Source organism: Triticum dicoccoides, chromosome 6B (assembly GCF_002162155.2).
Source record: "Triticum dicoccoides isolate Atlit2015 ecotype Zavitan chromosome 6B, WEW_v2.0, whole genome shotgun sequence".
Classification (NCBI taxonomy): domain Eukaryota; kingdom Viridiplantae; phylum Streptophyta; class Magnoliopsida; order Poales; family Poaceae; genus Triticum; species Triticum dicoccoides.
This window is the reverse complement of record NC_041391.1, coordinates 341,044,526-341,058,536: the sequence shown is the minus strand read 5'-3', so window position 1 is coordinate 341,058,536 and position 14,011 is coordinate 341,044,526. Positions and strand designations below refer to the sequence as shown.

At 46.1% G+C, this 14,011-nt stretch overlaps 1 protein-coding gene across 1 annotated transcript; it reads right to left on the bottom strand.

Moving 5' to 3' along the window:
• Nucleotides 1-3,191: 3,191 nt before the first annotated feature.
• On the bottom strand, nt 3,192-13,318 carry LOC119321177 (GDSL esterase/lipase At5g45910-like). The gene is made up of 5 exons (XM_037594979.1): nt 12,823-13,318; nt 12,508-12,723; nt 12,256-12,407; nt 11,902-12,175; nt 3,192-3,801 (listed from the first exon to the last, which is right to left on the bottom strand). The coding sequence occupies exons 1-5, from the start codon at nt 13,091-13,093 to the stop codon at nt 3,566-3,568; spliced, it is 1,149 nt and encodes a 382-aa protein (XP_037450876.1). The 5' UTR covers nt 13,094-13,318; the 3' UTR covers nt 3,192-3,565.
• Between the last annotated feature and the right edge of the window lie 693 nt (nt 13,319-14,011).

Sequence of the window (14,011 nt, the reverse complement as noted above, 5' to 3'; positions counted from 1 at the left end):
GCCGCCGCCGCCGCCTGCTACTGCGTGCCGCGCCGCCACCTCCCCGCGTTGCTGCCGCCTCGTCGCCGGGGCCGACGCCGCCGCGATCCGATCCGATCCGCCACCGCCGGTTTATTTCACGTACTAGTATAACCGCCAAAACCCGTCCTGGTTTTTTTAGTTTTCGGTTTTTATCGGTTTATTTTATTAGGTTAATTAGCGAACGTTCGTTCGTTTAGATCTGTTAGTGAACGCTCCCATATGTTAGGTTCTGTTAGCAAGCGTTCGCTCTGTAGATTTTTCTTTTTAGTTTTATTTTCGGCCAAGGACCTATCTGCGAAAAACTAGCATAACTTTTTGCTCGTTTATCCAAATTAGATAAAACCAACGCCTAAATCTTCGTAACGATCTCTTCTTTCCAGTAAACCAACTTGAACATGATTTTGAAAATTTAAAATTTGAGTTTAGTTCCGATTAGTAATCGATCTTGTTTCGTTTGTATTTTGAGTTCCGTAACTCCGTTTGAGTTGATTCTTTTTGCAAATCGTAGCTAAACACATGTACCTACTATTAAGATCTAATCCACATGAAAATAATGTTTGTTTTCTGTTTAGTTTAGGCGTTTGCTTGTTTCGAGTTTTATTTGAATCTTTTCTCAATTTTCTCTCTGTTCTGTTTGAATGATTGCTTATGTATGCTACTGTTTGTATACGCTAGATTATTCGGAGTGCGAAGCTTGTTACTACGAATCTCTAGAGTTTGCAGATCGTGAGCAAGGCAAGTTACACTTTGATCATACTCTTCTATACTCAGTTTTTACTATGCATTAGTTTTGCCCCTCAAATATTTGCATGAGTAGGATTGGGAACACGTGGTTTGGTTGTACTACTAGAGGTAGGAACCTAATACCTTTTGATCACCCCGAGAATATACGTTATGCTCTATTTTTGCTTAGCCATGCTCGTAGACGGGGATTGGATCGTGATACACATGGAAGTTATGAGAATTATTAATCTTGGATAACATTAACATGGCAACTTTAATACACATCTGGGTGGATTGGTTGGGGCACCTGGAGAATCCAGTGTTTGTCCATTTGGCAAATCCCGGAGTACCCGTGTGATTTTTTTTCCTCGGTTCGCCACCCAGGCTCAAAGGGATCATAGGATATTTCATGACTAGAAACTTCCGTGTGCAGCCACAAGCCATTATGGGCTCTGGCATAGTTAAGCAAGTTGTATGAGCTCTCGAAGAGGTGAAGTAGCAGATGCAGGGGAAAGTGGTGTACCGGTTTGCCCGGATTAGAGAGTTAATGCTTCAGAAAGACTATGTCTTGATCTTCCGATCATGGATGCGGTCGAGTCTTGTGGGGAAAAGTGTGCAACCTCTGCAGAGTGTATAAACTAATCATGGTTAGCCGTGTCCCTGGTTATGGACATCTTGAGTATCTGGAATTGGATATTATTGTTGATCTCATCACTCTTTAATTAATTGAATTGGGTTTAATGATGATACTTGTTTAATTGGGATTTGAGTTGGAGGAACCTTCTCAAATATTTGGTACAACTTGGGAGTAGTAAACAAATTTATTCCTTTGTCGTAGGGAAAAACTAGCTTTATGCAAAATCATAAACTTAGAGCCTCCATCAGCCAAATATTGCATTTAGATATACTTCTTGCATTCATTGCTTTACAGTGTAACTCTGCTAGCATATTCAATGTGCTGACCTACACGGCTGCAATGTCTCATGTTGCAGACTACTCAGACGACGAATAAGGTGCGATAGGTCGTTGTCGTGCACTCAGCTATGCCGTTGGAGTTGATGGACTCATTTACCTTCGAAGCTTCTCCAGTTATTTAGTTTAGATGGCCTTCATACTCTTTTTGAGGACTCGATGTAATAAGTGTGTAATTGAACTTTGTTATAATTCCTCGAGTATTGTGTGTATCAGCATTACCGATCCAGTGATGACATTTAAGCACGGAGACTCGGTCCATTGGGATCGTGGTCGCTAAATTCACTCAGATCAGCTCACATCTCAGTTGTTTGGACAGTACCTGGACCGTAGTAAAATATAAACTTCACTACATCAGACATCTCGGCTCTCCTAAAAAAATTCAACAACGACAGACAAGTATTAAACAACAACTTAAAATATCCGCACTACTAAATATTTGACATGTATATATATTACATAATATTAACGAAGGAACTAAAAAATTCACACACCTACAAATATATTAGGAATATTTGTTGGAGCAACTACAAATATTGACAAATATTACCAGATTTAAATATTTGACATCTACATATAATACGAAAGTTACCAGAGCAATTCCAAATACTGACACACCTAAATATTTGACATCCACATATAGTACAAAATATTACCGAAGCAATTTCAAATTTTCAGACAGCTAAATAGTTGACATCTAAACATCTAAATATATTTACGAATACTACCGTAGCAAATAACAATAATCGTACACCTAATTTATTTCACATCGAAATATATTACCGAATACTATCGGAGCAACTACAGAAGATAAAATGTGTGTTGAAATATACCCTTGAAGCGTACGAGCGAACGACAAACGGCGGCCTTCAACCACCGGAACTGGAGCCGGAGACTCCACCAAACTGCGGGAGCTTCACCTCCACAACCTCCGTCACACTACCCCAACTTCACCACCACCACCACTTCCACCGTCGCCACAACCTCCACCAATGTGCTAAAAGAAAGCTCCAACAAAATGCTAACCACGACCACCACAAGCTACCCGTCGGTAGATCAAGGTCTCCCTTGGCTCCCCTAACCATGTAGAACCCATTCACGGTGCCAAATCCGTAAAAAAGGGCTCATTTTGGTGTAGAAATTGGAGGCATTTTGTGTAAGAAAGAGGAGAAAGAAAGAACAAAGAGCTATTGTGGGAGTGGGAGAAGGAGAAGGGGAAAGGAGAAAGAAGCCAGCTGGTGTGGGGTCCGCACCCTATCGACCAGCAGCTAGCCAATCGGTCGACAGCAAGCTGATAGAGGCGCCCGTGAGCCAGCCGCGCCCACGGCCCCCTCGTGATGTGGCCTAGCCAATGGCCGGCATGCACGTGGCCTACACAGTATCCAACGGCATGATACCAAAAGGAACATAAAAACGTTGCCACGACAGTAAAATCTTTCATATTCTTCAATACCATATGTAACTAACAATAATCGTTAGTCAATAATCTTCCTTAAACCATTCAGTCAAAATTAACATCAGAGGAAACATCTCGTCGCAGCAAAGCACAAAATATGCCACACGTGGGGAAATCAGAAGCCACTCAAAAATACTATCACTGTCATACTTCCCAGATGCAATATTCGTAATCGAGGTGTTCACTAAATTTTACATTTATACCACCTCACAGTTTTTTTGAGAAAGTCATTCTTCTGGCATCCCCTATTTTACCTTTGTACCCCGCTTGCAATGAATTCAATCAAATAAAAATATACACGTATTGAACATTGGAACTTTATGGAAGAACTTTTCCGGCTCCAATTTAGTGCACCATTTTCAGACGCTCTACAAGTGCAACAGTAGAGGTAGACTACGGGGACTGAACAATCGGTTGGTCTGCAAAAGGGCCATATAACCAACCCCTGGCGATATGACCATAAGCAGCCTCCGTCAAGTGAATACCGTCCCAGCTCCAATGGGTCGATGGATGAGCGCAAGCAGTGGCACCAGGCTCCCCACATTTGGCTGTGAGATTGAAGTTGTAAACGGCTTTGGCAACAGACCCAGGAGACCCACAACATGCCCTAGGTAACTGCATGTAAAATCCTGAATTGCAAAGCGGAAATAATTAGGCCCTGCATTGTGCCATTATCATCAACAATAGAGCATCTGCATACTTTCTAGTAGTTGAGACAGAAACCCCAAGACACTGAAATGGAAATTCTAGATGATGAGTACAAGTTATCTAGTTATCACAGGGACATCTATCAAGAAACTGCACCACCAACCAATACTCCAAACTAATAAAGATACAAGCATCTTTTCGGGAAAAAAAATACAAGCATAAAGCATAACAAAGTTAACTGCCAACAAGTTGAGCAAGCAACAGATGGAAGCGAAGGTGGACCACCAAAAAAGATGGATCAGCTATGCAATTCATAGATGTTTCTACCGTGTTTATTCCGGTGATCTAAGATTTGTGTGAGGACCACAATCCTGAGGATAAGGTACCAGAGAGTCATGTACCTCAGAAGGTCCGTCGCACCCGCACTAAGAAGCAATATGATCTCTCTGCGGTGTGTCGCAGTAGCCGTTAAAAGGTCAAAAGAAAAAAGAAATTCATGACGAATGAGAGGTATCTTTTGGAATAGCATACGTCTTCCGGACTTGGCTAAAAGACGGTTTTTCGGATACTTCTAGAGAATAGACTTTGGACTTCACCACTCTGGTGATTGGTCATTCGAATTTTGCCACGCCTTTTTTGGACTTCTTACGTGATGGTGTTGATTTTTCGTGGTTTTCTTACCCCCGAGGGGAAGGTCTAGGGGCATTTTGTTAGGTGCGAATAATACTAACTTGAGGTTCTGAATATGGAGGTTGGTGACTTTGTGGTCAAGTTTCATGTTCACTCAAGAAGTAATGGCTTCTCATGGGCTCTTCTGGCTGTTTATGGGGCAACGCCTTTCCGCAGAAGGAAGTTTTTGAGGTCATATCTCATATTGAGCGTAATAAAGCGTTGGGGTTCCCCGCCGAGTTCTATTAGAGATGTTTGGGGATCATTAAGGGTGATCTTCCATGTTTGAGGACTCACACAATGATGATCTTTCATTATTTTGTCTCAACTTTGGAATTATCGTGCCTTTACCCAAGAAAGTGGATGTTGTTCGGATTGAGCAATTTAGACCCATATGCTTGCAGAACGTCAGTTTTAAAATCTTCACAAAGGTGGGCACTAATAGATTTTCTACTATTGCTCATACAGTCGTGCAACCAACGCAGATTGCCTTTATGACTGGTCGCAATATTCTTGAGGGAGTGGTTGTCCTTCATGAGACGATCCATGAGCTCCACACTAAGAAACTCGATGGAGTTATCTTTAAGATGGACTCTGGTAAGGCCTATGACAAAATAAAGTCATATTCTTGAGGGAGTAGCTGTCCTTCATCAGACAATCCATGAGCTCCACACTAAGAAACTCGATGGAGTTATCTTTAAGGTGGACTTTGGAAAGGCCTACGACAAAGTGGTATATTCTTCAACAAGCCCTTCGCATTAAAGGTTTTACGTCTCAATGGAGGCAACAAGTGGCTTCTTACGTTCATGGCGGGAGTGTTGCGGTCAAGGTCAATAATGACATTGATCATTATTTCCAGACCCAAAAGGGATTGAGGCAAGGTAACCCCATGTCTCCAATTTTATTTAATATTGTGGCGGACATTGTTAGAATAAATGCGAGGCGCTCCGTCAATCATCCAACGACCAAGCAATCACACGAGCACAACACCGAGATTTGTTAACGAGGTTCACCGATATGGCTACATCCCCGGGGCCTGACTACGGGCGCTCCTCCCCGTGACACCGTCACAATACCGCACACCGGCCACCCGGGCGCCGGCACACGCCGCCGGCTCCCCCTGCCTGCCTGTGATATTATGTTGGCATAGGTTACATCGTGTGTCTACCCTCGCTATATATGAGAGGCCTAGGATACAAGTGTCCTACTAGGACACGATTTCATATCCTATCTAAACACAATACAACTACAAGTCCAACTGTAACCTACCTTGTACACTATATTCGACACAACTCTAACAAACTCCACCTTGGCGAATATTCTCCACCACCTTGAATTTGTCCATGTCTCAAACTTTCATGTACATTGGACTTGAGCTTATCCCATGAGTACCGCTGCTACTCCAAAGACTCCATATGACTCCACCTGTAACTTGTAGTCCCTTCTTTTCTTGACCACAGTCAACACTCGAGTAAAATTAAGTTCCTTGTTACTCCATTTGTGCTCCCAATTTCCAGAGTATCCGTCCAACGCCATCACACACTGATCACTGACGTGCGTGAAAGTGAACAACTCACATATTGGGTGTCACACATAAGAGTTACCTGAACTCATCATCACCGCTCCTTTCTTGACCGCCTGTCTGAAACATGAACGAGTTTCACCGTTGCTTGTAGTCATCCCGAGTCAAATTCGCAGTTGTCTCACCACATGTATGACCACCAGAGCCTTGGCCCGTCTCCATGCCCCGTGCGTACCGCACGCCTCGCCGCTATTACCGCGTCGAGCCTCTGCTGTCCTGATCGAGTCTCAAGGGTCGTGAACCCACACCACTCAACCCCACTACAGAGTACCACCAATCATCACCGACCGATGACGAGTTTCACGTTTCCATCAAACCACTGGGCTCCAGTCTGAATTACGTGTCACTCGCTTTTCTCCAGTTGAATAGGCTTCGACTCCCTATGCACTTACGCCGTAGCCCCTCAATCCAGCTCCACCTTCAACAAGACTCCATGGTAGATGATCAATCCACCCCTGCGCCCCCGTTAACTTCAAGCTCACATGCATACGCCATCTTGAATCAACCCCGCGCCATAGTCTGTCGAAGCCACACAAGCCCTCAGGCCTGCGCCACGTGTTTCCACGCCCAGAAGTCGGTCACCAACGGCATCACGCTCCTATGTCGTCGCTGCCGATCTCACCACCGTCTTCTATACCAACCGACTTGCATCGATCCGTCAGACCGACAAGTCTGACCCAGCCGAACATATCCGACTGCAACCATGCTCCACCCTGCACCATGACCCCTCGCACATATGTGCATGTCTTGGACGCCATGTGTATGCATGACCTTCAGGATGCACTTCTAGGCTCCTCTGAACCATATATGCACGTTGCCAATCTGCTAAACTCCTGGTAAAACACCGTACGCAATTAGCAATGCATCAGAAAACTGCTTCCATGGAAGCTCTCGTGACTGCACCAAGTGTGCCGCCACACCTCCCAATGCTCCTTTTTTTTAATCCAATTGCTGTCCATGCTAACGTCAATTACCATACTGATGCAGACTGCCCTTTTTTTCACAAACAAATCACATGCACGTAGCTACAGCTACACTGACGCACGCCCACTTGCTACGCTCTGCCCTGCATGCCCTCGCGCCAGCTCCAGTTAAGCATTGCGCCCGCGCACTTGGTCCCTGTTGCCTGCCGCTGCTAGACTGCACGCACGCCTACCTGGGCTTTGCTCCGTGCCACGATCGGTCTCGCCGTCTCAGCTAGACCCTAATCGACTAGAACACCAGCCACCGTCCTGAGCCGGACTCCGCTGCTGCACCCGATCCGCGTAGGCCTCGTACTTGTGCGTCCCGATCTCCCCGATCTGCTCATAGCTACTGTCATCGCTGTCTGCTTCAATCGCTTAGATTTCAGCGAAAAAGTACTGCTCTGAACTGCACCAGATTGATTTTCCGTCGACTACTCATAGCAATCCTGGGATCACCTCGCTGTCTCGACTATATCCAATCTGCTGATGAACTCCCTAGAGAGATCAACTTTTCGACACCATCCTCTAGATCAACACCGTCAACCTCTTGATCTTGCAACCTTGCTCATGATACCACTTGTTAGAATAAATTCGAGGCGCTCTGTCGATCATCCGAGGACCAAGCAATCACACGAGCACGACACCGACATTTGTTAACGAGGTTCACCGATATGGCTACATCCCCGGGGCCTGACTACGGGCGCTCCTCCCCGTGACACCGTCACAATATCGCACACCGGCCACCCGGGCGCCGGCACACGCCGCCGGCTCCCCCTCGTGCATGTGCTATTATGTTGGCATAGGTTACATCGTGTGTCTACCCTCGCTATATATGAGAGGCCTAGGATACAAGTGTCCTACTAGGACACGATTCCATATCCTATCTAAACACAATAGAACTACAAGTCCAACTGTAACCTACCTTGTACACTATATTCGACACAACTCTAACAGACATGTTGGCTATTCTCATAGCAAGGGCTGAAGAGTATGATCAGGTTGGGGGCCTTATTCCGCATCTGGTTGATGGAGGTGTGTATATCCTCCAGCATGCGGATGACACGGTCATTTTTATGGAACTTGACCTTCAAAAGGTGATTAATATGAAGTTGATCTAGTGTGTTTTCAAATAACTTTCGAGTCTCAAAATTAATTTCCACAAAAGAGAGCTCTTCTATTTTGGTAAGGCCAAGAGGAGAGTCAGTACGGGCAACTGTTTGGCCGTGAGGTAGGATCCCTTCCGTTTATGTACCTCAGGACTCTTGTTCATTACCGTAAGCTCACCAACAAGGAATGGAAAATTAGTGAAGACCGCTTCGAAAAGATGCTCAGCAGGCTGAAGAGTAAGCTTTTGTGATATGGAGGGAGACTTACCCTCAATAACACTGCCCTTTCTAGTCTACCGATGTTCGTGCTATGGTTTTTGAAATACCCAAAGGGGTGTTCAAAAGGCTAGACTTTTATCGATCTAGGTTCTTCTCACAATGCAAGGAGCAGAAACGGAAGTACAAACTTGCTAATGGGACATTTTGTGTAGGCCTAAGGATCAAGGTTGATTGGGCATTGAAACCCACTAACTCAAAACCAAGTGCTTACTCAGCAAATGGTTGTATAAGCTAGTTAAGAGGAAGGTGTGGCAAGAGTAGTTGCATAACAAATACCTGAATTCCAAAACATCACCCCAAGAAGATGCTAAGCCTACCAAGTCATCCTTTTTTAAGAGAGGTTCCTTTAAGGTTGGTGACGGCCAATTGCCGAGTTTTTGGGAAGACGGGTGGTTGGATGACACTCCATTAGCTCTACAATAATCAACCCTGTATAGTATTGTGTTAAGAAAAGAAGATTCGGCGGCTTCTATTCTTGGCGGATTCTGGACCTATTTTTTGCAGAAAACATATTTGGAAAACGTTCCAAGATCAAAGTTGTAATGACGTTTTTGCACAGGACGGTAGTTCTTACCAAAGATAACGTTGCTAAGCATAACTGGCATGGTAGACAAGAAAATCTTGTTTTTGTGATCAGGAGACAATTCATCATTTATTTTTGTTATGGATGTTTACTAATGGTATCTGGTGCACCAACTGGTATTCCAAATTTGTTTGGAAACTGGTTGGGTGGTTTTCACCATAAGCTGAAGGGCCAAAATTCGTGTGGGAGTTTGTGTCATTCCAGGGCAATATGGAATTGCCAGAGTGACTGTGTGTGTGTGTTTTAACAGATCATCTACTCCTAATTTCTTGCACATTATCTACAGGGCTACGGCTTCAATCCTTATGTGGTCATCACTGCAGGATATGGATGCATGTGCGCTTATGCGGCCAGAGATAAGGACTAGTATGTGACAAACTGTACTTGGTACACACTTTTTCCATTGTGAAATACTACCAGATAAGGACTAGTATGTGACAAACTGTACTTGGTACACACTTTTTCCATTGTGAAATACTACCATAATATAAGAGCGTTTTTGACACTACACTAGTGTAAAAAACACTCTTATATTATGGGACGGAGCATGAGCGTACCCAGTGTGTGTGCAAGGTGTGCCGTGGCACACCCAGATATTTGAGAATTTTATTTTTTCGATATAGTTTTTTTTTCAAATCAAACAGCACAAGCCGAGCCCTCTTCACATGAGCGGTTGAGCCCGCAAGAAGAGACAGCCAGGGTCAGGCACTGGGTAGCAGAGCAGCCTAAGGCCTTGCACAATGGCAGGTGCTCGGGGAAGTGCTTAGAAAAATAAATCGGGTTTTTTGAAGCACCGGAGAACCGGTGCCTATTTCTATAGAAGAGACGCCTAATTAAGCGTCTGCCCTGTACAAATAAGCATTCATGCTTAATGAAAGCCTGGTTTATTTCTCCAAGCACCTTGCATTGTACAAGGCCTAAGAGCATCTACGGCCGGAACATGCAAATCCGGGCCCCCAAACGCACGTGGACGCATCCGGTCGCGTTTGCGGACACTGACCGGTCAAGCCTCAAATTTCCTTATCTACATCCGAATACCTCATATTGGAAATCTTAAATCCAAATAAAAGTATGCAAAGAAAAACAATCTTACGTACTACGTAGATCAACTAGCCTAGTCCTCGTCGGAGATGTGCACCATCTCTGTGCCCGATCCCGGGTAAATGGGCGGAAGCCGCAACTCCGGCTCATGCGACTCCTCCGGCTCATGCGACTCCTCCGGCTCATGCGACTCCTCCGGCTCCTCCGCGCCAACCACCGCATCCATCTCCGCTTAGACCTTGTTGAAGAGTGAGTCGGTCACCACCCGTTCCTGCCGGATGAACCGCCGGCTGGCCTCCACATAGGCCTCATCTTGGATGGACTCCAGGGTTTCCGGGCGATTCGGCATGGGACCCCGATGTCTGTTCGACTTGGCGGACATGCCTAGGTGGCACCATATCCATCCCATGTTTGGGATGCATATGAGGGGTGACGGTCAGCGCGGGCGTTTAGGACCCGTTTGAGGAGCCCGTCTGAGTCTAATTTTCGTGACCAGCTCGTCCGCCCAAACGTTTGAGGCGGGTTTGGGGCGTCTGGATGTAGATGCTCTAATCCATCCTACTGCGCTCGGGAGCTCGACTCCTTCCATCGGGCCGCGCCGCCGCCAGCCGCCAGTCCACCACCAGCCACCAGGACGCGTTGCCGCTCGGACCCTCCTTGCCTCCTTCCAGGACGCAGCGACGCGCTGACGTTCACCTTCTTGATCGGAGCAAGCATGCGACGGTGCCTGCCTCCCATCTTTACTCCCAACCGCTGTAGCCGCTCCGGGTCCGGTCTCTGGAGTCCGGAAGAGCCACATGCTGCAACTGTTTAACTAGTGATGTAATTGTCTACTTGTGTTTCTTTCATATAAGACTATTTGTATTGTAATTGAGCATATGTGATATATATTTTGTGAACTAAGTTGGTGAGAGATTTGAATTGAGCTCTTTATGTTATTCTTTTGCAATATTTTGTATGCGACTTGGATTAGGTAGGAAAAAAATTAGAGTGTGCACACCCTTCATTTTATTCCTGGGTCCGCCACTGGGACGGAAGGAGTACCTATATTAACAACATTGGGAGAACTATACACAGTTAAAAAAGTGACGTTGTAATAATAGAAAACATGTGCTTGTACATGGAGTACATATGTGTTTTGAGTTAAGGTTACAAGGATATTACAGTGGCTTGTACAACCCATAAACAACAGTGTAAAAGACTAAATGTAAAAATGACTCCCTTAATCTAGGTGACAGTATGGCAGGTAGTATAAGTTCTGATTGGAGTACATAATGGAACCGTCCTAACTATTAGCCCGACATGACCACTAAACCAGAAAACTAGCAATTGGGTAAGCTCTGTAGTAGTACTAACCGAAGTGATAGCTAGTACCCTTTTACAGACTAGATAAATGATCCTAGAGCATGGGATTAGTAACCTTGCTTCTAATATACTCTAAACTTGAGTAAGGTGCTTTGTGGCTGCAAGTTGTGTTCACCATTTTTAGTCTTATGCTATGTGCTCCAATCTACTATAGAAGGCTAAAGAACTTCTTGCTCTCTGCCCGGATCTGAACTACTAATTTTATATATTGTGTGCCTTTCAAGGTGAATGGAGGGAAATCGCTGACTGGGTAACAGTTGACTTTACACCAGAGAGAGAAAAGCATATGCACACTAAGATCCATCTGCGGTAATTACATCACTAAGAACAAAAAACAGAACTCTTAGCTAAGGAAAGCCAATTTCAGTAGTGCTGTATCTGTTAAGCAAGGATATGAATATATGCATACAACCAATTTGCAAATCACTGAATTCCGATGCTTCCGGAGTTAGCTATGGCAAAAGTTAACAGTTCAGTGTTTGAGAACTAACCAAACTTCTCAGGTTGAAGAATGAACTGGACAACTGGTGTGTAGTAGTCGCCGTATATGATCCGCACATTGGGGTACTTGGGCCGGAGCTTCTCTAGTGCTCTCTTGAGATGTGCATTGTGCACCCATGAGAACGTGTTGTACTGACGGATGCACCCGCTCCGGGAGCCATACTCGTGGGCTGGCATATCGAGCATGTTCAAGTACACGGGAAAGCACCCAGTGGGCATCACCCCTGGCACAATAAGATCTACTGCCCCCTCAGCGATCAATTCCTGCACCATACATGAACAATTAAAGGTGAGAGTACATTCGATGTGACAGCGAACAAATAACTCAAGGAAGCAATCACTACCTCGATGCCGTCGGAGATGCCCTGGATGACATCCGGCATGAACTTGTAGGCCTCTGTAAGGCCCTTGCCTGCAAATAGGGGCGCATTGTAGTCGTTGCCACCAAACTCGCCAACAACGAACAGCGAGTTGGCATAGAATTCCTTGCATTCTTCTGCAAAAACATCACGAGAACGAAAGGTTCACAAGCAAATTCCCAATTATTTCACAATCAACCACCTACATAGCTGCAAAGGTGGGATTTAGACATTTACCCTTGGTGGAGTTGCAGAAGGAAGGCTTCAGATCACGGAACCACTGGATTTGGGTCATGAGGGCACCGGAGTTCCAGACGACCGCACCGAGGCCCCTAGCTTCGAAGTAGGGCGTATCGAGCGCCGTCGCGCCGGTGATGGCAAAGTTGGCCCCGTGCTTGAAGTCCGAGTGATTGGCCTTGGACGGCGGCAGCAGCGACAACCCGAATTCTTGCGCTGCAATAACCGACCAAGCGCAGGAAACCCATCAGGACCGAATCTCGGAGGAATCAAGAAAAGCAAGCAAGAAAAAACCAAATCAAACCGGGCACTCACCCAGGTGGTCGATGACTAGGCGGCCGTCGGAGCACCGGCCGGTGGGTTTGCCGAAGTAGGTCTGCCCGTAAGGCAGCCTCGCGGTGGTGAGGTTGTCTGAGACGCCGTTTGCTATCAGAAGATTGCCAACATCAGCCAGTGAGTCCCCGAAGTTGAACAGCGCTCGGTACTTCCCCTTGGCCGCCGCCTTAGCTGCGTCCACTTTCCCGGCCGACGCCGCGAGAAATACCGCCACGACCGCAATAGCGACGAGCGCCTCCCGTTTACCCATCCGACCGCTCCTTGGGTCAGTCTACGCGGAACGGAAGAGAGGAAGAAGAGAAGGAGAAGGAAGACGAGATGCTGAGTGGGAGAGCTAAGAGGAAATAGCCATCAAGGTTAGGGTGGGGTGGGGGGGTGGTGTTCTTGTAGGCGAGGGCTGCGCTGGTGGCCTGGCCGGTGGTGGCTGCTCGTGTAGCGTTTTCTGGGCTGCCCGCGTCGCTCCCGCCGCACGAAGGAAGAAGATTATTGCGGAGGTGGGAGCAGGAAGCGAAGCGACCACGAAGCCGGCAGGCAAAATGGATAAAAATGACCTCGATGTGAAAGAAACTCACAGAATAAAGTGTGGCTAAAAAGATTTCACCTAGCTAACCCTTTCGGAAAACCCGACACATCGATACTACACTACATTGCTTAGCGTTCGCTTTACAAGCGCTACACGATTCGCTAGCATGAAACCTCGGGGCGAGGCCGGGGCCCACCCCGATTAAGTAGCGTCTAGATCAAAGGCGCTATACTACCTAGTGTAGCGCCTGGCCCAAAGACGCTACAATTTCAGTTACTAACCGCCGCGGGCCGGCCCTCCCCCACTCCACTCATTCCTCCCAGGAATAAAGAGAGTCGGTCGCGGCTTTCTCCCTCTGCCTCTCAATCTCCTCTACAAATCATTTCGATCTGAAGATTACCTCCGTGGATTTTTGCCCCAATCCCTCATGAAAGGTAATCTCCTTTGATCCCCTTATTTTTATCCGAAAAATTCTTCACATTTTCTCATATTTGTGCAAGTTTGGGTGGAATCCTAGTTTTGCTTGGATTCAAAATTTATATGAAAATTTTGAAATAGTGTGGTGTGATTTAGGATTTGTAGATGATTTGTAATCGCTGGGGAACATGTGTGTTGTTGATTTGCATTGTAAATCATGCTTCCGTA